Genomic DNA, 24,789 nt, shown 5'->3' on the forward strand with positions numbered 1-24,789 from the left:
AGAAAATTGAGCTTAAACTACACATAAATCTATTATTAAAGCATTTTGAGATGTAGTAATTTACAATTAACAGTGCCGTGGCGAAAATAATTTTCATATCTTTAAGGGTATCCAAACGTAGAAATTATCATGATTTTACTAGTTTTAACTCGTTTTAACTTGTATACGAAGATTTAATTCCTCAACAAATTCTACGCATTTTTTATTTTATAAGGTTTAATTCATAACCTCAAAGTAGTACAAAGTCCAGTACAAAACTTGGTACGAAAAAATGCCTATAAATTCGATTTTTTTTTAATTTTATACAAAATATATGAATTCTAAGCAATTTAACATGCGACGTGAATACTAGAGGACGTTGTTTCAACATAAAGAAACTTTTACAAATTCGTAAAACGTTGTATATGCAATCGCATTGGACATATCGAAAGCTTTTGACAGGGTTTGGTATGACCTCAGTCATCGACTTGTTTAGTAGCGATCTATCCATGTTGCTATCGATGAACACACCCCAGAAAAGTTTGAAATTAACGCTGGTGTTCTCCAGGGCTGCATCTTTGAGTTGGGTGGATGCAATCTGATTGAGTTTGAAGCACCAAAAACAAGATTGATAACTATTTCCGCTAGCATTACAAATTAACTTCGAACTTCTTCGAACGAAATCAAAATGATTATCCACTATTTAAACTAACTTAATGCTGATGAAAAGCTAGCTAGCATTAAAAATTCGATTCGAACTTCTTTAAACATGATTTTTTAGTATTTACTTAATGCTGATGAAAAGCTAGCTAGCATTACAAATTAACTTGGAACTTCTTCGAACGTGATCAAAATGATTTCCACTAATTAAACTAACTTAATGCTGATGAAAAGCTAGCTAGCATTAAAAATTCGATTCGAACTTCTTTAAACATGATTTTTTAGTATTTACTTAATGCTGATTAAAAGCTAGCTAGCATTACAAATTAACTTCGAACTTCTTCGAACGTGATCAAAATGATTTTCCACTAATTAAACTAACTTAATGCTGATGAAAAGCTAGCTAGCATTAAAAATTCGATTCGAACTTCTTTAAACATGATTTTTTAGTATTTACTAATGCTGATTAAAAGCTAGCTAGCATTACAAATTAACTTCGAACTTCTTCGAACGTGATCAAAATGATTTTCCACTATTTAAACTAACTTAATGCTAATGAAAAGCTAGCTAGCATTAAAAATTCGATTCGAACTTCTTTAAACATGATTTTTTAGTATTTACTAATGCTGATTAAAAGCTAGCTAGCATTACAAATTAACTTCGAACTTCTTCGAACGTGATCAAAATGATTTTCCACTATTTAAACTAACTTAATGCTGATGAAAAGCTAGCTAGCATTAAAAATTAGATTCGAACTTCTTTAAACATGATTGTTTAGTATTTACTAATGCTGATGAAAAGCTAGCTAGCATTACAAATTAACTTCGAACTTCTTCGAACGTGATCAAAATGATTTTCCACTATTTAAACTAACTTAATGCTGATGAAAAGCTAGCTAGCATTACAAATTAACTTCGAACTTCTTCGAACGTGATCAAAATGATTTTCCACTATTTAAACTAACTTAATGCTGATGAAAAGCTAGCTAGCATTAAAAATTCGATTCGAACTTCTTTAAACATGATTGTTTAGTATTTACTTAATGCTGATTAAAAGCTAGCTAGCATTACAAATTAACTTCGAACTTCTTCGAACGTGATCAAAATGATTTTCCACTATTTAAACTAACTTAATGCTGATGAAAAGCTAGCTAGCATTAAAAATTCGATTCGAACTTCTTTAAACATTATTTTTTAGTATTTACTAATGCTGATTAAAAGCTAGCTAGCATTACAAATTAACTTCGAACGTGATCAAAATGATTTTTCACTAATTAAACTAACTTAATGCTGATGAAAAGCTAGCTAGCATTAAAAATTAGATTCGAACTTCTCGAAGGTGATGCAAGTGATTTTTTTGTCGATATGTCATAGTATATTAAGCTTGAGCATACAACTAAATGAAAATAAAGTTGAAACAATCATTTTTTCCGAAAAACGTGCTTCTAAGACAACGGAAACCGATTTAAAGGTCAATGAGGTCATCCTGATCGAGATGGTGACTTCGCTAGCCTCTTAGATCTGTTTGTAACATCAAACCCTGATCTATAAAACGTGACCTTACATGCACCACTCGGAACATCAGATCACAAACTAATTACAGCAAAGTTCGTAACTGGAAATCGAAACTCAGCATTAAATTAGATCACGTAAAGTTTGCCATCGTGGTTAGGCCAAATGGAAGCATCTGAAAGATTTTCTTTTCATATTTCCTTGGAATGTTGTTTGCTTCAATTCCAATGACCCCTCAGTGTGTGTAAACGAGATTTCAAAAGTAATATTCGCATTTATGGAAACCTATGGTCCTCACTCCTTCATGGGCTTTTCCGACAACAACCCATAGTTTTATAAAAAGTGCACTAGTGCAGTCAGCAACAAAAACGCTGCTTATCGTACATGGCGCGCAAATTCTAGTACCGAAAATCATAGAAAACAATTTTCTTAATTGCCTAAATGGATCAAGATCTACAGCCTACAGAAGTTCAGCTCGAACTCGATATCAAGTTGAGTTAAATAGATCAAAACTTTTGAATGCTTTGTACTGAACTTTCAGGGCTTCCGTTCATATACAAAATGGCAAATTCCTCGTTCTATGGTTCTAAAATAGGTTTAGAGGTTATGATTAAAACGCAAAAAAATGTATTATGTTTATTTAAAACAAAAAAAAAACAAAGAATACAAGATATTTCAAAAAATATTTAACCTTTCATTTCAATATCGGTGATATCCTTCTTTTGTTTTTCTGTTCCCTAAATAAAAATACAAACTTTTGAATTTTCAAATAAATAGAGGGAATCAAAAATATTGTTTTCTTATTATCTTAAGAAAACAGATTATATCAAAACAATATGGAGAATTTAACAAGAAAATGGATGTGAACAGAACATTTCCTACCATTTTGGAGTTTTCGTAGGATATATATATATACGAGGGTATATAGAAAAAGACACTTACGTTTGCAGGAGATCCGAATGCGTATGTGATACCATCGTACGGTTGATTAGAAAATTTTCTCGGTGTTATTAATCTCCTTATAAAAGGTGCCAATAATTTTGGATCGATGTCTCTTGGATCTGTAGGTTTTGTCAATAAGCTAACAATAACTCCTACTAGCATCGCTACTAACGTTCCTATCATGCAATAGTATAAATAGGACAATCTGTATATCATTAACTGTTCGCTGTAAGAAAAAGACAAAATTTTGGAAAATAGAAATTTCCAAAAAAATATTCACCATATGCATATCAAATTACTGAGTTTTTACCTTTTAACAGTACAGAGATATTTTTGATTGTTTACAGAATTGAGATTTCCAGGAATCACAAAATTCTAGAATGTGAAAATAGTATATAAACAACGAAGCTCTAGCAGCCATAGGAGTCTGTGAAGAATTTGGTCGTTTAGTGATTACCAAGAACCAAAAAAAACATCATGATACGATAAAAACGTCAAGTTGTTTGAGGATTTAGAAGATACAGGTGCCCTAAGAAAATTAATAAGGTTGGTAAAACTAATAGAACTGAGGGTAGTTTCAGAAGGAAAGTTTTCAAGAAAAAAAAGCCGGAAGCATCAAATTTCAACATATGAAGACTATATTGTAAACAGAAGACTGGAGAAGGAATTTGAAACATTCAACGGCAAGGGGCGGAAACAAATCGAAAAATGATGAATGTACTATTGAAGAAGTTCTTCAAGGAATTTAAAAACAAAGATACGCTTGTACAAATGTGATTCCTGGGTACTAACCAAGAAGAGTTGAGGGAAAATATGATTGTGGAAGAGGAAAATGTTTCGGAAACTATTGGGGGCGTGAAAACAGCAGGAGATAATTCATTAGAAAACATTTTATTAAGATATTCTACTGATTTAGAAGCCATTATAGAACTTGATATTGGAGAAGAGTGAGTGGTCTTCCGTTGCAACAACTTTATTGATTATTGGAAAATTACTAACTGAGATTGCTTAGTACCTGGGTCTACCTAATGTTAAAGGATACACAGGACATTGTTTCAGACGATCGTCAGCGTTCATTACGAAAATTATACAACACGGAGGATGGAAATCCTGGTAAAGTTAAATTAGGAGTTCATTAAAAAAATAACGAAAGAATTTCAGAAAACAGTCTAAGCGAAGCCCCTAGATATTACAACTTCAGATGGAATTAACATTAGAAAAGAAGTTCAAGTTGATATAAAGGCTTCAAAACGGATTCATCATTTCAAAACTCCAGTTTTTGTACACAAAACTGAATCGGACCTTTGATTAAAGGCTTCGAAACGAGTTCATTATTTCTACAACTCTGTTTCTGTATACAACTGTATCGGACCTTTTATGGAAGGTTTTCGAACGAATAGTCATTTCTAGACCCTCGTTTTTGTATATATAACTATAACAGACTTTTTATTGAAATTCCAAATGGATTCATCATTTCTGAACTTCAGTTTTTGTACACAAAACTGTATTATACCTTTTATTAAAGGCTTCTAAGCGAATTTTTGATTCCTAGACTTCATTCTCCGTACACAAAATTGTATCAGATCTTTTATAAAAGGGTTTATTGAAAAAATAAGGGAAGAATTTCAGAAAACATTTTAGATAACGCATGTAGATATTACGGCTTCAGATGAAATTAACATTATACAAGAACTTGAAGAGAATATTTACCCAGAAAATGGATTCACTCTAAATAACTGTTCGAATAATAAAATAATTACAGTTTTTACAGTAATCAATAAATTATGTTTTGAAACTCAAGCAATTACGTCAAGTTTTTACATAAGTACTTTTCATAACTAATATATGAAGGTTATGAAAAATTTGACGTTTCCTAATGTCAAGGAGTAACTCAAAGTTTCACATTTGATAGCGGAATTAATTTATACGAATTTAATATGAAAAATAAATCTATCTATCCATCAGAGCTCCACCAAAAAAGTGATATACCGCGGTAAGCTGAAAATTTGGGACTTAAAACTCAAAAAAAATTTTAAAACGCGAATAATTCAAAAACTATGAGGAATTGGACTTACTACTAACAAAAAATGTTAACTTCAAAATTTTCACCTTAAAATGGGTTTATACACTCAAAAATATTTTGAATCGCGAATAACTCGAAAACTACGAGGAAATCGAAAAAATTCTACAGAAATTAATGTACAGCACAAAATTCTCTATTGATTGGTCTCCTAGCATTTTTCCTAACCTCAAAATTTTCATCGTAAAATGGGTTCATGTACTCAAAAATAATTTGAATTTCGTATAACTCCAAAACTATGAATATTTCGACACAAACTACCAGGACATAAATTGTGGAGCACAACATTGTGTACAAAAAAGGTTTCAATTTTTTCCTAACCTAAAAATTTCTATTACGAAATGAGTTTGAACGCTCAAAAATATTTTGAATCCCGAAAAACTCGAAAACTACGAGGAAATCGAAAAAATTCTACAGCAATTAATGTACAGCACAAAATTCTCTATTGATTGGTCTTCTAGCATTTTTCCTAACCTCAAAATTTTCATCGTAAAATGGGTTCATGTACTCAAAAATAATTTGAATTTCGTATAACTCCAAAACTATGAATATTTCGACACAAACTACCAGGACATAAATTGTGGAGCACAACATTGTGTACAAAAAAGGTTTCAATTTTTTCCTAACCTAAAAATTTCCATTATGAAATGAGTGTGAACGCTCAAAAATATTTTGAATCCCGAAAAACTCGAAAATTACGTAGAATTTGAAAAAAGTACCGCAACAAAAAATGTACAACTCAAGATTCTCTATTGATTGGTATTCTAGCATTTTTCCTAACCTCAAAATTTCCATTATGAAATGAGTGTGAACGCTCAAAAATATTTTGAATCCCGAAAAACTCGAAAATTACGTAGAATTTGAAAAAATTACTGGAACAAAAGTGTACCACTCAAAATTCTCTATTTATTGGTCTTCAATCATTTTTCCTAACCTCAAAATTTCCATTATGAAGAGGGTTTATACACTAAAAAATATTTTGAATCGCGAATAACTCGAGAACTACGTAAAATTTGAAAAAGAGTACCGGAGCCAAAACTGTAGAGCGCAAAATTCTCTACAAAAAAGTATCCTTGGTTTTTGTTCCTAACCTCAAAATTTTCTCCTTAAAATGGGTTTATACACTAAAAATTATTTTGAATCGCGATTAACTCGTCGAAAATTTTAAAACGCTCATTCACAAAACGAAAGTTAGCAATACAACATGAAAAGAGCTCATTAGATGCATGTAAGAGCTAAGAAGACAAATAATACAACAGATAAAGAAATAGAAGTATGTTGGAAATAATTTAATTAGTTATAGAGCAAACAAGGTAACGAGATGTCTTCGGAACGTAGTATTTAGCGAAATAAACACTCAAGATAAGAATTTAAAACGCAACAAAAGACATTAGAAACATCGAATACGAAATAGCTCTTGGAGATCACAGAAATGAAAATACTCAGGCGAATCTCGAGAAAAACACTACAACGACGAGAACGAAGCGTCAAGCAACATAACAAGCGATAGAAGGATAAAAAATGGTCTTCGTTGGACCACGGAGTATAGAGCGACCAGAAGTGACAACTTAGAGCTAGGATGAGGGAAGATATCGAAGAAGAAATAAACGATAGATCCATTATGGAAGAAATAAGAAGACAACGACGAATTTATACAATTGTCAAACAGAAACTACGCGCCTAAATTAGTCGAAGAATATTTACTAACTTATATTAATAAGTGCTGACATCTTTAGGTCGAGATCGAATTTTTTGATGATAATTGAGTTTATAATTTACATCTATAGACATCGTCGTTAATTATAATAATAAAACTTACTCTGTATGTGTTATATTATTTGTTTGTATTATCACGGGCGAGAAAAAATAATGACAACCCTCAGTGGAAACCGGTTTTTCTTCGAAAACTAAATCTCCTGAAGCGATTAAACTTTGAGTTGTTAAACAATACCAGCACATGAAGATAAGGGATGCTATTCCTCCGCAAAGCGCTCCCTAAGAAATTTTTCAAAATAAACAGTATTTTTGACAAGAATAAGTACGACCGCGAGATCCACAAGCTTCACAATAATACGATTTATTTTGTAAAACGTTGCCAAAATTTACATGAAAAAGAAAAAGTGTTTTATTGAGTTTGAGCAATAAAAAATTCATAAATGTCCAATTGAGTGCACTAGGTAAACTGCACGTTGATGTATTTATGTGCTGAGCATTCACAGATGGCGTGGTTGGAAGTTCCTTCCGCGTCCAAGCACCAGAGGTAACAACTCTCAATCGTGGTCCCTTAAACATGGAGATGGTGCCCAAGCTAACCGTCACCAACAGATTGGAGACCTCTATATCTCCATCTGCACTTGTCTTAAGTTAGGTGTTTCCCAAAAATATTTATGTTGATCCCAGTCTGGTGAATCAACCTCGTCACCTTTACCTTCCAGCATGTGATATCACTGTCTTGAAAGGAGCTTGATACCGAAGCAAATGATTCAATGTTATATTTAGTATGTACCATGGTAGGGAACTGGAAAATGGATGCTAAATGCAGCCATAATCAACTGTATAGAATAATTTCACATGTGGTTACATATAGGAATGCTAAGAATCCTATGTGTAGCTACGCAAGGAAGCAATCTAGAACAGGATAAATGCTACTCATGTTATCAGAAGAAATCGTTACCGAAATCGACATAAATGAAGGGCATAATTAGAAAGCGTGGAAAGAAAATGAATAGATAGGGAATAAACAGACAAGAAGTAGGTTGTTTCGTGCTAATTTAGTTTTATCAGTTGTATGATTCAATGTATCGAAGACTTTTACTGCATCTACATCGTAGGAGCACGCCTTTGCAGATGACTTCATGATATGGCGTCTACCGAAAGAAGTTTGATAAATAACACCAAGATATGGGAAAGAGAACTACAGAAGATAAATTTGATGATTGAAGAGAAGGAAATGATGATAAAGAAAACAGTGTGTGACCAATATTAAGATATAGAAATGAACTGATAAACATAAGGTGAAAAAAAGAAGAATATGGGATGATAGCGTGAATGATTTGATGGATGATTCGATTGGCAGATCGTATTATAAATCAGTGAAGATTAAATTTTCATTTAGATAAAATAATTTGCAGACATAAACTATTTACAAATGTGAGAGCTGTAAATGATTGTCTTTGTATAAAAAAAAATTAACCTACAACGATTTACTACGCATATTGATCTCGCGGATTTACTTATTGTTGTCAAACATGGATATAAAATTTTTTCTTTACCTTTGAGTTTACCCAAGGCAATAATATACCCATAGCGGAAACACCTAAAGAAGGGCCATTACCAATGGAACCGATACTCATGGACAGCTGCAAAATATGTTATAATATGTGCAAAAACTATATTATGATCGTTTTCGTGGTGGAATTGTGGCAAAACTAAACACCAAATTGTACTAACTCTAATTCATTTCTTAGCTTTCGAATACTTATCGTGTGGGACTCAAATTATGATCAAGTACCATATAAAAATATGTATAAAAGTACAATAATAATAAAAAAATTACTTACATTGATTAGTTAAGAACTGCGGTGATTTAAATTACGTTTTTTCTTTTAAATACCAACATATTTATCGATTTCAAGTAAATTTAAGACGCCGCAATTCTGAATTGATTAATTTTTATTATTGTTGTACTTTTATAAATATTTTTATTTATATTATCAGTAAATCAACTGCGTTTTGGACTCTGTCAACCATGAGGTATCAAGGTGGGATCTAGGAATCACAAAATAATTTAAGGGAAAGAGTTTCCTGGGAAATTTGTTAAGAAAACTCAAATGCCAGGCTTTATCAAAAGCCTTATATAAATGGTGAAACGTCCTGGAAAAGATCTAGATTCTGTTAATTATCTTTCGTAAATGCTTTTCCCCCCTTAATCCAAATTGATCTTTTGTGTTAAGAATTGGTATTAATCAGTTTTTAACAGCTTCCTCCCTTACTACTTGCTCTACTTTTTCAAACGGGCTTAAGGCTTATTTCAGCTAAGTTCCACTGAATTGGAGAAGAACCAGTTCTGAGAATTTTGGAGAAAATCACCACTTGGGAACTTGCTGAAAGAGTTTGGTCAAAATGATGTCGAAAGGACATTTCATCTGCCTACCATGAAGTACCAATCTTCAGAGTGAGATCTAAGCATTTAAAAATACTATAAAGGAAGAAATAATCCGATTTTATTAATGTCAGACTTCATCAAAAGCCTAACTCACCTCCAGGAATATCCTTCATCTATTGATGCATAGTTAAGTTTAAAAATATTTTGTAAGTGCTTTGGGAATGTTGCATTTTAGTTCTTGCTAATGGGGAGATTTTGATTTTGGGAATGGAAATTTTTCTGTTGCTTTCCGTGAATAGTATTCCGTTGATACTAATGCACTTGAATTCTCAGGAATTGTTGACTAGAATCATTTTTGAGGTTATTTAATATTCTCTTAAATGTCTGAGGTTTATCTGCGGGTGATCTTTCATTTTGTCATATCTTTTATTGAGTTTTTAAAACACGAGTGAATGTTGAGAAGCTTCACTGATTGTTTTCATAATTATATAATCCTATGTGAATTTTAATTATTTGGTACCTTCACTAATAACGTTTGTAATTAAAATACTGTTACCTGTAGGACAGTACCCAGTTTTTCAACAACAAATACTAATCCTATGCACACAATTCCAGTACAAATAACTGTGGATTTCATAATGTAGAAACTTTTTTTCTCGGTAAGTTGATTACCAAAAAACGGCTTATAAAAATCTTCGAGTACGATTGCCGCCATTGCGTTCAAACCTGTTGATAGAGAGCTGAAAATAAAATATTTCTCCACAAATAATCCAATCTAATCGACCAAAATCTAAACGCGCATAAAAACGTTCTAATTTTTGTCTCTTTCATCGGGACCCAAAAATAACCGAAAATATATTTTTTTAAATAGTTTTCATTATATGTAAAAATATCGGACAGCCTTTTTTTTCTCTTGGCAATGTTGTCATTCGCATTTTTCTGATGTGTGTTGCATCAACTTGGCAATGTTTGTTGGTCAAAGTTCGCAGAACAAACTTCGCAACAAATCTTTTCATTCCTAATTCTTCTATAAGATCAACAATAGTTTATCTTGAGGCACTCGACGATCTGGATCAAATAGTTGTTCTTACAAAGCACGAAATTGTTCAACTGAATATTCCTTCTCTTTTCATTCCAAAATCTACTTATCAGAGCTCCAAGATAAGTCAATACTCATAACAGTTCATCAATAGTCACTTGATGATCTGGATCAAATTCAATCTATTCTTTATGTTCGAACTGAATATTCTTTATGACTGCCAGTCAGAGCTCGAGGAACAAACTTCGTAGCAACTCTTTTCTTACCCAAATCTTCTTATCAGAGCTCCAAGATAAGTCAATACTCATAACAGTTCATCAATAGTCACTTGATGATCTGGATCAAATTCAATCTATTCTTTATGTTCGAACTGAATATTCTTTATGACTGCCAGTCAGAGCTCGAGGAACAAACTTCGTAGCAACTCTTTTCATTCCAAAATCTACTTATCAGAGCTCCAAGATAAGTCAATACTCATAACAATTCATCAATAGTCACTTGATGATCTGGATCAAATTCAATCTATTCTTTATGTTCGAACTGAATATTCTTTATGACTGCCAGTCAGAGCTCGAGGAACAAACTTCGTAGCAACTCTTTTCTTACCCAAATCTTCTTATCAGAGCTCCAAGATAAGTCAATACTCATAACAGTTCATCAATAGTCACTTGATGATCTGGATCAAATTCAATCTATTCTTTATGTTCGAACTGAATATTCTTTATGACTGCCAGTCAGAGCTCGAGGAACAAACTTCGTAGCAACTCTTTTCATTCCAAAATCTACTTATCAGAGCTCCAAGATAAGTCAATACTCATAACAATTCATCAATAGTCACTTGATGATCTGGATCAAATTCAATCTATTCTTTATGTTCGAACTGAATATTCTTTATGACTGCCAGTCAGAGCTCGAGGAACAAACTTCGTAGCAACTCTTTTCTTACCCAAATCTTCTTATCAGAGCTCCAAGATAAGTCGATACTCATAACAGTTCATCAATAGTCACTTGATGATCTGGATCAAATTCAATCTATTCTTTATGTTCGAACTGAATATTCTTTATGACTGCCAGTCAGAGCTCGAGGAACAAACTTCGTAGCAACTCTTTTCTTACCCAAATCTTCTTATCAGAGCTCCAAGATAAGTCAATACTCATAACAGTTCATCAATAGTCACTTGATGATCTGGATCAAATTCAATCTATTCTTTATGTTCGAACTGAATATTCTTTATGACTGCCAGTCAGAGCTCGAGGAACAAACTTCGTAGCAACTCTTTTCATTCCAAAATCTACTTATCAGAGCTCCAAGATAAGTCAATACTCATAACAATTCATCAATAGTCACTTGATGATCTGGATCAAATTCAATCTATTCTTTATGTTCGAACTGAATATTCTTTATGACTGCCAGTCAGAGCTCGAGGAACAAACTTCGTAGCAACTCTTTTCTTACCCAAATCTTCTTATCAGAGCTCCAAGATAAGTCGATACTCATAACAGTTCATCAATAGTCACTTGATGATCTGGATCAAATTCAATCTATTCTTTATGTTCGAACTGAATATTCTTTATGACTGCCAGTCAGAGCTCGAGGAACAAACTTCGTAGCAACTCTTTTCTTACCCAAATCTTCTTATCAGAGCTCCAAGATAAGTCAATACTCATAACAGTTCATCAATAGTCACTTGATGATCTGGATCAAATTCAATCTATTCTTTATGTTCGAACTGAATATTCTTTATGACTGCCAGTCAGAGCTCGAGGAACAAACTTCGTAGCAACTCTTTTCATTCCAAAATCTACTTATCAGAGCTCCAAGATAAGTCAATACTCATAACAATTCATCAATAGTCACTTGATGATCTGGATCAAATTCAATCTATTCTTTATGTTCGAACTGAATATTCTTTATGACTGCCAGTCAGAGCTCGAGGAACAAACTTCGTAGCAACTCTTTTCATTCCAAAATCTACTTATCAGAGCTCCAAGATAAGTCAATACTCATAACAATTCATCAATAGTCACTTGATGATCTGGATCAAATTCAATCTATTCTTTATGTTCGAACTGAATATTCTTTATGACTGCCAGTCAGAGCTCGAGGAACAAACTTCGTAGCAACTCTTTTCTTACCCAAATCTTCTTATCAGAGCTCCAAGATAAGTCAATACTCATAACAATTCATCAATAGTCACTTGATGATCTGGATCAAATTCAATCTATTCTTTATGTTCGAACTGAATATTCTTTATGACTGCCAGTCAGAGCTCGAGGAACAAACTTCGTAGCAACTCTTTTCATTCCAAAATCTACTTATCAGAGCTCCAAGATAAGTCAATACTCATTACTAGTTGATTAATTAGGACTAGCAAAAAATTCCTACAGACGAATGGAACAAGGCACGTTAATATCACAAACTAAAGCGCCGCCTACAATAATGCTAGTCCGGTTATTGTTGGGTCCCCAAAGTAAATAACCAAAAGTTTCAAACTAATTTTGTATTAAGGCGATTATAATCAACTAATCTCGTTATATAGGACATACTTATATAAAATAAGAAATTAAAAAATATTACCTAAGGGCTGCGCTGAAAATACCAGCAACAAATATACCAGGGATTCCAGGAAAGTCTCCTAAAATTTCCATCACTAGTAATGGTAGCAGTTGATCTCTTTTTTTTGCCAACTAAAAGTGAAATACTTTCTGTATGACTTCTATAACATATACATCACCACAATAAGTTGAAATATAGAAGAAATACAACTAAATTGACATTTCCCTATGAAACATTTTAAAAAACTGCGAAGATAGACCTTGGAGTATCGATTGAACGGAATTCAACATCACAACTGTAGCTCAAGCAAGCTAAATGTCTATGGTACTGGCGTGAATAATTTCCAATACTAGAGGATCTCCTCAAATAAAAGGAAACTATTATTGGAAAATTCAAAGACTTGCTGCGTAACAGAAACATTCCCAGCTATTGTTGAACAATCCTCAATAAAGGATGATGCAATAAAAAGGATGAGAAACGCGAAACATAAGATAAAAGTGGACAAAAGCACTAATACCAGAAATAGAAAGATGGACAAAGCAGGAACGAAGAAACTCCATTTTTTATTTACCTCTCGGGCAATTGCAGCTATCATCCATTCACAAAAAATCGGGAAAACTACGATACAACTAATAGAATCGTGTAAATAAACCTAAGGAAACAAAAAGTTGGACAAAAAGTGACAGGGGATCCGATTTGCGTCTAGTGAATGGTATGAAGGACAAACTGTCACTTAAATAAATACATTTGTGGAATAAAAATAAGAAACATCGTCGATTTTAAGTTCTATGGAGGACAGAGTACTCGAGGCTTCGGTTTGATCGAAATTTAGAGCGAAGAACTAACCTAGTAAGTAACCTATCGAGTTGATGAGTTGAAATAATTATTACAAGTTAGTTAAAGTATTAATTGTTTGTATAAGATAGTGTTAAAACCATTGGAATAGAATAGAAATAGTACAAAAATACTTTCTCCAATTACCGAAGGTGTCTTATAAGTGAAATTGAAGAGATAGCCACCGTGAATGAGTGAACTATACAGCGTTGGTTTAATCGTTTAAATGATGAAGATCAGTTAAAAATCAATCTAGTACCATCAGTCGCTGATTATTGAATTCCCTTGGACCATCAAATTATCATGTAAGATCCAGCCGAGATCCAAGCGAAACGTCAAATTCTCTACCGAAAAATTATATGGAGAAAACACAGTTACCAAAACCCCTTGCAAATAGAAACCGATTCGAACGGAAAGTCTTGTTGTAAAAATCTTTTTAAATGGTCGAGCTATTAATGCCGATGTTGTGGACAATTGATGCAAACGTAAAAATGCACCAAAGCCCAAAGAATAGTTCCACCAAGTTCTCAAAGAATTTGCTGGAAGGCTTTCTTTTTGTATCCTATATTATAAAAAAATTCTTAATGGAAGTTTCTTTAAATTAATAATGAATGTATTAAACAAGAAGAGAAGAAAAAAACTAGAGATGGAAAAGCTTCGGAGAACTCAATAGTCACTAATTAAGATCGCGGTAAAGCATAGAAAAAGTTTTTGGCAAGTATCTAATCTTCATGTACATGATGATCTGTCTTAGTTCAAATTTATCGACCCAAATTCTGATAAGCCTTGCTGAATGTGTACATTGTTCCATTATAACTAATTTCCAAGTCCCTGTTTTCATTTCCATTGAAGAAAAGACATCACATTCGCATCACATAAATGGGGAAAAGCTTTCGAAAAAGAAAAAATTAAAGAAGCTCTCTTACCTTTGTTGTTAACGGATCACATTTATCGTACGTGGCGTATATCAACAAACCACAATAAGAACAAAAACCCATTAAAAGTGTAATACCAACAAAAAACGCCCATAAAGCTCTGAAAAAATGGTAAAAATTCAATATCAGACTCACGAAGACGTTAAATAAAAATATCTGTTTATGTAGAACCAATCACCTTTTAGAATGTTTCAGAGATGGCAGCGACAGGTATCTCTGTATCATATTTTGATTAACGCCTGTCGTTTGAACGGTCATAAAAGCACCACCAATAACCAACGCCCATATCGTATGTCTCGCCAATGGATCTAAATCGAAACTTTTTTTGCTTTATTTATTTTATCCGTTTATTCGCATCGCTTACTTGGGTCCTTCGAGTCTGTCGCTATTCCAATTTCGTTTAAAAACCGTTTCGAAACCACCGGCGTGTAAAGTACCTTTAACCATTACTAATATCAATGCTCCGAACATGAGAAATAATTGAATCACATCGGTCCATACTACTCCTTTCAAACCTCCCTGGTATATTGGAAAAAATTATTATTAGTGCACTGATAAACTGATTTGTGACGTCAAATAGTCCCTGATCATCTTTGAAATAGAATTAAGCTTCTCAAAAGAGTAAAATGTAATTTTTTATAGTGATTAGTACAAAATATATGACTATTGGGGTTACTTACTAATGACGTGTAAAATATACAAAACGCACACACAGTAGGGGTTATTAAATGGACGTTAATTCCAGTTACTGTGAAAAAAAATAGATTTTTTATTTATGGAACATGTAGGGGGGGTCAACACAAGCTTAACACCAAATTTTTGGGGTTGTTGCTTTTGTCCCCCGGCCGCCAAATTGGAGAAACGGGTGAAAACACGTTGTTATCGAGATCTCGAAAACTATTAAACTTACAAAAAATTTCTTCAGACATATTTTGTAGTAAATCGTTTTGCCTACAATTATGTGTATGTAACTTTTTGTCATAAATTCAAAATTCAAAAAGTTATAAGCAAAAAAGTGCCAGACAATCCCTGGCTAGATAGAACAAGGGAAAACATTAATTTTAGGTACAAAATTAGACGAAGGAATATACAAAATTATATTTGAGAATGGATGAAGATTAATTTGAACAGCTCTTAACGAAAATGAAACATGAGATAACTGATAAAATACTATTAGAACACAATCAAACATTTTTTATACCGTCCAATATCTTGTTACTAAGTTTTTACTTGTGCCAGTAATGTGATCTACGATAGTATGTAGTACAAATTTTTATTTCTTTAGTCATTATTTCTCCAAGAAATTTTCAATGAAAAATTACAATTTATGATAATTTTCTTCAGAATGTCTCTTTATAGCGAACGATTTTCTTGGAATGTACAACGATCTAAAAATCTAAATAACTCCTAAACCATAAATTTTATCGAGTTAAACAAAGAGTATCTTTTTGTTAAAAAATCGATTGAAAAATTCGTTTTTCGTATCTTTAGATTGTACAGGTTGTCCCTGTAAAAGTTACATATTGTTAACCATTGGACATAAGCCGCCACTGGCCTTCAGATAGTAGTGTAGAATTATTTAGCTCAAACACACTATATGGACATACTTAATCATCTTTTAAAAATTCATAAAATTCGAATGTATAATTTAGAATATATATTCGAATATAAGTTTTGATTTCGCAAATTTGAAGACCTATAACTCAGAAACGAGGGATCTTATGGGAGAATTTTTTTATGTCACATCACGGCATCTAATTTTTTGCATCCAGTCCCGAGAAAAACAAAATAGTTTTTTAAACTATGTGAAGGTCAAAGTGATTTGGGCATGTGATTTGGGCAATGCCTTGATCATTTTCACTTTTGATTACCCCGACTGCTGCAACTTTCAGTAAAAGAGGTACAGCTGTGAGACATCAATCAATAAAAAGAAAAAAAACCGAAAAGTGTAAGAAGAAATACTTTAAGTAGTATATTGAAGTTAGTTCCCTAAAATCCATGCATACACTTTGACTTTCAAGTAGTTCAAAAAAGTCTTCCTCCACTATTATAATTAATATTTCTCAATGACCTTGAAAAACTATATACAAAAACTAATCGTGAAATAAACCTTCAGGATACCAAAAGAACTTCGTTAACAGGCGTAACGTTTTTTTATTTTTGGTCACAGTGTATATATAATAATTTTTTCGTTTTTCTCACCTTGGTTAAAAGCTAGAGCAGGAACGTATATGACCAAAGGTAACCACGATAACATTTTAATTGTGAATAGAAGAGATCCAAACAAACGTACAGTTTTGCTGAACCTCCTTTCGTGATACTGAAACACAAATTATAATTGATTGATATAAATATAAAAAAAACTATTCATTCTTTTTAATAGACCTGTTTATAACCTCTACAGCTCGACTTCTAGTACCAAACCTCAAATGACCTTCAGAATCTATGCCGACCTTTAAGAGGTCCTACAGGAGCATTCCTCACAAAATATCCAATCAATCTCTTGATGAGGTTATTTGATAAAGAAGCAATTTTGATCTCAATATCTACAGCTCGGTTTCCAGTTCCAAACCGCTAGTGAATCTGTGCTTAATGATGGTCTACAGTTCAAATGTTACGCTTAAGACCCATCCTGAGGTTCCATTCTACGGATTTTGGAACTGAGATATCCTCCAGAATCCGAAATTGTTGAATCACATACCAAGAACTCATGGAATTTCTAGATTTTTATTTCTCTGTCACTTAAAACGCTAAATTCTTATATGGATGACTGGAAATATCACAAGGACTCAAACTTCTCAGGATTTCCCTTCCTCCAGATCCTACTGGAACTGAATTAGTTCGTGTAGTAATCCAATGAGTCTAGCTTGCTCTAAAAGTTGCGACAATTCGAAGAGTGTTTTTCACTTTGATTCACCACGACTGGAGCAACAACAAATACCAAACCAAACATCACCATCATCTCCTACGACTTAGATCACAGTTGCAACAATTCCAGCTTTCCTCAGAGAAAATCTCTTGATAGGTGTATACTGGATACTCCAACACTCATATAAGTCTAGCTCTTTGAATGTTTCGTACTGTAACTAGACTTTTACCACCAAAACGTCCATTACAACTTTGCCTTTCATTATGATAACAGTGTTGCCAGCTCTATTTTCGTAGTTTCCCAAAATTTAATCGTATCGCAAATATGTCTTGTACGTTTGTAAATAAACTTGCGCCATTCTTGAGGATATTCGAAACCCCTCGATGAATAATTGGTTTCAGCTCCACTCTTCGCGAAAAAACAAGAATTTCTACTATTTGAAATCAAAATCTGGGAATACTAATATCTGCAAACTCAAACTTGTTCTATGACGATACAAACTCAAGGTTTGAGCTGAGGTGTCAGGAAGTGATTTCAATGAGACAGAAAGAGACACTTTTGAGTTGTTTTTTAGAAAAAATAGGGACATTTTTATGTGGGATAGGGTATATTTGAGTATTGGCCTTGATATGGAAAATATTTTTCCTTACAGAGCCGTAATTTTTAGAAAGAAGTAACCTTGTGGTACTTTCTGCCAGGACGGGTACAGTTGCGGCGTTATTATTTCCTGTCGTTGTGCATTTGTGCTTCTGTAGAAGCAATAAACAACGAGGTGAAGTTTTGGAATGGATTTCACGTGATGTGATGTAGGAAATATCGAGGAAAACAACGTAAAATCTAAAGAGTAGAAATCGTAGAGGAAGATAGAGAAGTTTCCTCTGGAGTGTCAAGAATTAGCCGCCTAGTAAACATCCACGAGGTGGGGGAATGATATTTTTGACAAGTACGTTGCTTGACTTGATAATGCGAATCGCATATCGGGTTTTTAGGTAATTTAGACAGCTCGGAATTGAGGTTATGTATATATTGGTATAGAAACAAGAGTCTTTTGAGTTTGTGGTTGTGTAGGGTGCTCTATAATTCATTAAACAATAATTAATTAAATAATAATATTAAATAAAGTGTTGAATTAATTATTTTTTCAATTTCATCATTTTATAGTTACAAATTTTTTACTACAAGGTTTAATTATTTTGAAACTTGATTTATAAACATAAATAATTATAGTTATAATCAAACAAACCTCGTATGTTGAAGTGAGCTGCAGGTCCTGGAAAACCGGCAGAAATATGAAGCTCATGAGTAAGGCTGAAATTAAGTAACCTCCGAGGATGTAAATATACTGTATTCCGTAAACGTATACTTCTGTCGGTATTCCCAATAAAGATATTCCGCTTACAGAACTAAAAAGTTCATAATATTATCAGTCAAAATGTTGCAAGGATTGTGAAAATAATTATTTTACAAGTAACACTTTTTAGGTACAGCACTGTTGCAACAGTTCCTCCCGGAATGGAAACACCTGCCGTCTACCACTTCAGATGCTTTCCCGAGCTGTTTGCAAAACCTAACCGATAGACAGACGTGGCTCACCAACACCTAGTTCACCTGCAGACACCCAGAACATCAATTAATCGAGACTCCTGAGGATGGAGAGGATTTTCAACAATAACTCTTGGGTTTTCCGAGCCCCAGATTCGACAATTTTGTTTATTGACCCAATCAGCAAAGACACGACGTTGTTGATGATCGGCCGGCTTGAGTTCTTATGTTAACTGAACTTTATAGGCCTTAAGACCCAAGTCTTTATGCAAAATACGGTGTAATGACGTTTGTGGAATGGCTAATTCCAAAGAACGACGAGGAATGGACAAACCTGGGTTTTCTTCAACACTTTGGGCTACAGCAGCAATATTCTCAGTTGTTCTTCAGCGACGTGCACGGGTTTTATTCTTCACATCACTAACTTGTCCCAACAGCTCAAATTTTTCCACCAATTTCTGTATTGCGGTCCGAGAAGGTGCTACACGTCGACCCAAAAATGTTTTAGTTTTACGAACCGTCTCTGCCAAACTATCACCATTTTTATAGTGAATTTTAATAATTTCAATGCGTTGTTGAAGCGTGTATCGTTCCATTTTCATTAATGGCGTAGTTTCTACTTGTCAAATGTCAAAAAATGACAGCTTCAAAAGTGACATTTACCGAAATAGCGGGCTGTTCAAAATAACATCTATTATCGGAAAACTTTAGAAGCTTAAGTTCGATATCCACAGGCTCCAGAATCGTCTGCTGAATATTGTCATCCAGCTACTGCCATTCCAACAGTCAGAGTTTCCGCAACCAAAAAGAAACACAAGAGCAAGACTAATTTGAATTGAAATCGCTGAAGAAGCCTAAGGACTGAAGTCTATTCAGAATCCAACAGACGTCAATCATCCGGTTCCTCAATCTTCCGAACCGGAATTTTCTTTATTACATTTTCCTAGCTTCAATCAGCAATGAACTCGAATCCAAGTGACACCAATTCTTATTTAACACAACATATATCCTAACGAACAGTATTTCGTAAAAATAGATTCGAGTCGACCTCCATTGCCCTTTCAAACGTCTCCTAGAGTGAATAGGTCGCAGCATGCAAGAGAAAGAACAATAACAAAGAAGAAGGCCCGAAACGAATTCAAAGTGCTGGCTAGTACTACCAAGACTTCAATCAGGACTCAAGCCAGAGTTAAATCGTCCATAGTTCGTCCACCATCAGCAAATTCTACTTTTTCAGATTACCACCTAAGGAATTTGTAAATTGGAAAATGATATTTATAATTTTTAAATAAAACATTGCTTAGTTTTGTGTGTGACATTCGAAAATAGTTTGTCTCCTCTTTTCTCTGAATAATTGAGTGATTACCACGAAATCTTCTTTGTCTTTTCCAAAATCGGTACCACAACCTCAGGGAAATTGTTTCTGTCGAATTTTAATGAAGCAATGACAGTGTGAACGCTCTCGCTGTACGGCGGGACGATCCAGTGTGAACACTACTTTACATCGTACGGTTTTTTCCGTACGGGCGAAACCGTACCGTTTCTTAAGATAACATTTACAAAAATTTAATTTTAACTGCTGACTTTAATTCAATACAGAAAAGCGGAAAGATTGATATGATTTTGTGACCAAATTCTTAGAAAGATATCAAGATATTAAAATTGTTTAATCTATCGCTCACTTAAATATAAATTGGAATGATGTAGAATCATATTTTAACCGTTTGGAGACCGTTTTAAAGGATAACGAATCGTTTACTGATCCATCCAACATCTTCAATATGGTTAGAACTCATCTTCAACTGAATAATCGTCGTGGAGCCGTTCTAAAGTAAAGTAAAAAAGAAAGAAACTGCTGCAGTGTCGAAGAAATATTTTACCTTCCGCTTGAATCATGGAAAGCAAAAATAAAAAAAGCAGGATATAAAGATGGTTTACTTCCAGGTTTTGTCGTCCACGTGTTAAAAAAATCGGCCACATAACTGCGGATAAGGTCCTATTGATCCTACTGTTTTGGAAGGATGTTTGAAAATACTTCAGACACATGTGGAAAGAAGGCAAAGGAAAAGACTGTAGAAAAAAGGAAAGGAAAATCAGAACGGACGAAATATAAATAATGTAGTCATCTTTTAATACTTGCTATAGCCATTGGACACGGATGTGTCGAATAAGATGGCCAACAGTTAATTACTAAAAGTTTGTAAAACCAAAGTTGATTAATAAAAGAATTATAATAAAGAACAGATTTCCAATTTTTTTTGTTGAAACAGAGTCTTAGGCTCCTAATTGTGTTTATAAATCGCACATTTGAGACTCACAAAGAGTGTTCCGCTTCTATAATACACGAGCTAGGTTTTTTACTACAAACCGTTTTTGAAGATATTAACTAGGTTTTAGTATCGCGAGACAATGTTGTTTTAGTTATATTGTATTCTATACTTTGTTGTATTAAATTTAACATACCTAGCAAGCAGCGACATCGCAATCGGAATCACGCCCATCGATCTACTAGCCACTAAATAATCTTGAGCGGTTTCCGATTTTTTCCATATACCAAAATACAAACCTACAATTAAACTTATACCCAACATCCCGATGAAAGTAACGTAATCAACCCATCCGAAACGTTGCATAGAACTTCCAACGTCTGTCACTTCTAACATTCTCGTTAAGTGAGGTTAGGGATGTAGTTCTGTGATCTAAAAAGATCTAAAAAAATGTTTTATGACATTTATAATACATTAAATTATTATATATGGATAATATTTTGAAGTAAACACGTTGTATATATTTTATGAATGAGATCTTGATATTACTAAGGTAACTCCCTGAAAAAAAGCTTCTTAAATCTCAAACAGTTTTCCTTCTCCAACATTTTCACTCACGAATTCGCTATGCATATCCATACTCTATCCAATACTACACGAAGGAAACGACTGCTAGGACGGTGCTCTCGCCTTAAGTCGCCTCGCCTCCATGTTGATCTGGTCTAGCTCGGTTTTACGAGCGAATACCCTCTCGGAGAGGCTCGCTAGAATTTTGTCTCTATAAGGCACCTGAGGAGACTTTGGTTAAATCATTAGCCTTATAATGCCTGATTGCGGTTGTAAATACTCCTATTTATTGGCAAAAGCCTCTAGAAGGCACCTTAGGACACTTTGGTTCAAACATTAGCCTTAAAGTGCCTGATTGCGGTTGTAAATACTCCTATTTATTGTTAAAAGCCTCTAGAAGGCACCTTAGGAGACTTTGGTTCAAACATTAACCTTAAAGTGCCTGATTGCGGTTGTAAATACTCCTATTTATTGTTAAAAGCCTCTAGAAGGCACCTTAGGAGACTTTGGTTCAAACATTAACCTTAAAGTGCCTGAGTGCGGTTGTAAATACTCCTATTTATTGTCAAAAGCCTCTTAAAGGCACCTTAGGAGACTTTGGTTCAAATATTAGCCTTAAAGTGCCTGATTGCGGTTGTAAATACTCCTATTTATTGTCAAAAGCCTCTAGAAGGCACCTTAGGACACTTTGGTTCAAACATTAGCCTTAAAGTGCCTGAGTGCGGTTGTAAATACTCCTATTTATTGTCAAAAGCCTCTAGAAGGCACCTTAGGAGACTTTGGCTCAAACAGTAACCTTAAAGTACCTGAATTCAGTTGTAAATAGTCCTATTTATTGTCAAAAGCCTCTAGAAGGCACCTTAGGAGACTTTGGTTCAAACATTAGCCTTAAAGTGCCTGAGTGCGGTTGTAAATACTCCTATTTATTGTCAAAAGCCTCTTAAAGGCACCTTAGGAGACTTTGGTTCAAATATTAGCCTTAAAGTGCCTGATTGCGGTTATAAATACTCCTATTTATTGTCAAAAGCCTCTAGAAGGCACCTTAGGACACTTTGGTTCAAACATTAGCCTTAAAGTGCCTGAGTGCGGTTGTAAATACTCCTATTTATTGTCAAAAGCCTCTAGAAGGCACCTTAGGAGACTTTGGCTCAAACAGTAACCTTAAAGTACCTGAATTCAGTTGTAAATAGTCCTATTTATTGTCAAAAGCCTCTAGAAGGCACCTTAGGAGACTTTGGTTCAAACATTAGCCTTAAAGTGCCTGACTGCGGTTGTAAATACTCCTATTTATTGTCAAAAGCCTCTAGAAGGCACCTTAGGAGACTTTGGTTCAAACATTAACCTTAAAGTACCTGAATTCAGTTGTAAATAGTCCTATTTATTGTCAAAAGCCTCTAGAAGGCACCTTAGGAGACTTTGGTTCAAACATTAGCCTTAAAGTGCCTGATTGCGGTTGTAAATACTCCTATTTATTGTCAAAAGCCTCTAGAAAGTACCTTAGGAGACTTTGGTTCAAAAATTAACCTTAAAGTACCTGAATTCAGTTGTAAATAGTCCTATTTATTGTCAAAAGCCTCTAGAAGGCACCTTAGGAGACTTTGGTTCAAACATTAGCCTTAAAGTGCCTGATTGCGGTTGTAAATGCTTCTATAACTTCTCAAAGTCTCTAGAAGGCACCTTGCGAGAGTCTGGTTCAAGCATTAGCATTGTGGAGTATGATAGCGGTTGTAGGTATCGTCCTACTTCTCGGGAGCCTTTTGAAGGCTCATCCAAAACGCGTTGTTCAATTTATAAAAGTGAGTTCATTTTACTGTATGGGTTAATTGAAAATTTTTCTTCAAAATGTCTTGTTATTCAAAAAAATGGAGTAGTTATTGTGTGGGTTATTATAGTCCACTCAATAAAGGGTATAGCATTGAACAAAATGTCTCAAGCTATCAGTGGTAGTGTTCAGAAGGGGAAAATATCCGTAACTTTCCAATACTGATGATTTGAAACGAAAGGTAAGCCTTCGTTCCTTCATATATAATTCCCATTTTTGTGGAGATATTGGCATTTTCTGATTTTAAAGCATTTTGAAATTTGCTACCTGACTATTATGCATTATGGTTTCTGCAGCATATTGGCATTACCAATATTCTGATGAGACCACAATTCAATAGAATAAAATATTGATGACATTTAAAGACGAACTACAATCAACGTAGAAATGAATTTCGTCGTTAAATTTTATGAAGTTTGATTTTAAAAATTATTCAATAAAACTCACCTAAATATCGTGTAGTGTCTGGAACAAAATCTATCAACAATAATACTCTCGAATCATTTACTACAAAATTATACCCTAAGAGGATGTTAAACATTTAAACCAATTGCTCAATTACGTTCGTAGATTTACCGTTGTTATTTTATTTATTTTTTTTTTTTAACAATTTAAAGGAAATACAATAAAATAGTAGTCTATAAAAAGATTAGATTAAACGAGAACTTTTTTTTATTATTTCTTCAATTTATTGTACCAATCATTTCTCACATCAACGAATATTGATTAACACTATATAGTAAAATACCCTAAATGTATTGAGTGACTCATATTTTCAACGTAGACCTTTGCGGGTTTAAGGAAATGTTACATTTCATGTCTTCCTTGTTTTTGTCACCAAAAACTTTGAAAGACAAAACAGATTTTTCAATCTAACCTTCATTCGTAATGGATCTTTATGCATCGCCCTCTATTAAATATGAATGTATGACGATTAAGTCTATTACAGATTTCTACTCCTTTTCATAACGTCAAATTTGAAGATAAATGAAATCCAGTGTAATTGGAATATAATTATGTGAGAATTATGCATTGCCCTCTATTATAAAATGAATGTATAATAAACAAATCTATTATAGG

General features: G+C 33.6%; 1 protein-coding gene across 3 annotated transcripts; it reads right to left on the reverse strand.

The window, feature by feature from the left end:
* Positions 1-2,774: 2,774 nt before the first annotated feature.
* On the reverse strand, positions 2,775-24,535 carry LOC130899695 (sodium-coupled monocarboxylate transporter 1-like). Of its 3 annotated transcripts, none has more exons than XM_057809834.1 (14): positions 24,157-24,535; positions 21,517-21,752; positions 18,755-18,914; positions 16,845-16,962; positions 15,323-15,390; positions 15,007-15,161; positions 14,821-14,961; positions 14,634-14,742; positions 12,895-13,004; positions 9,834-10,017; positions 8,445-8,531; positions 6,992-7,167; positions 3,093-3,318; positions 2,775-2,887 (listed from the first exon to the last, which is right to left on the reverse strand). In XM_057809834.1, exons 2-14 carry the CDS (start codon positions 21,714-21,716, stop codon positions 2,837-2,839), a joined length of 1,785 nt encoding a protein of 594 aa, XP_057665817.1. In that variant the 5' UTR covers positions 21,717-21,752; positions 24,157-24,535; the 3' UTR covers positions 2,775-2,836. The 3 variants fall into 3 exon arrangements, with proteins under 3 accessions (XP_057665817.1, XP_057665818.1, XP_057665815.1); XM_057809835.1 differs by having other exon boundaries at positions 21,517-21,762; positions 24,157-24,228; XM_057809832.1 differs by lacking the exon at positions 2,775-2,887 and having other exon boundaries at positions 2,931-3,318; positions 24,157-24,259.
* Positions 24,536-24,789: the final 254 nt, after the last annotated feature.

This window comes from Diorhabda carinulata, chromosome 11, assembly GCF_026250575.1.
Source record: "Diorhabda carinulata isolate Delta chromosome 11, icDioCari1.1, whole genome shotgun sequence".
NCBI classification, from domain to species: domain Eukaryota; kingdom Metazoa; phylum Arthropoda; class Insecta; order Coleoptera; family Chrysomelidae; genus Diorhabda; species Diorhabda carinulata.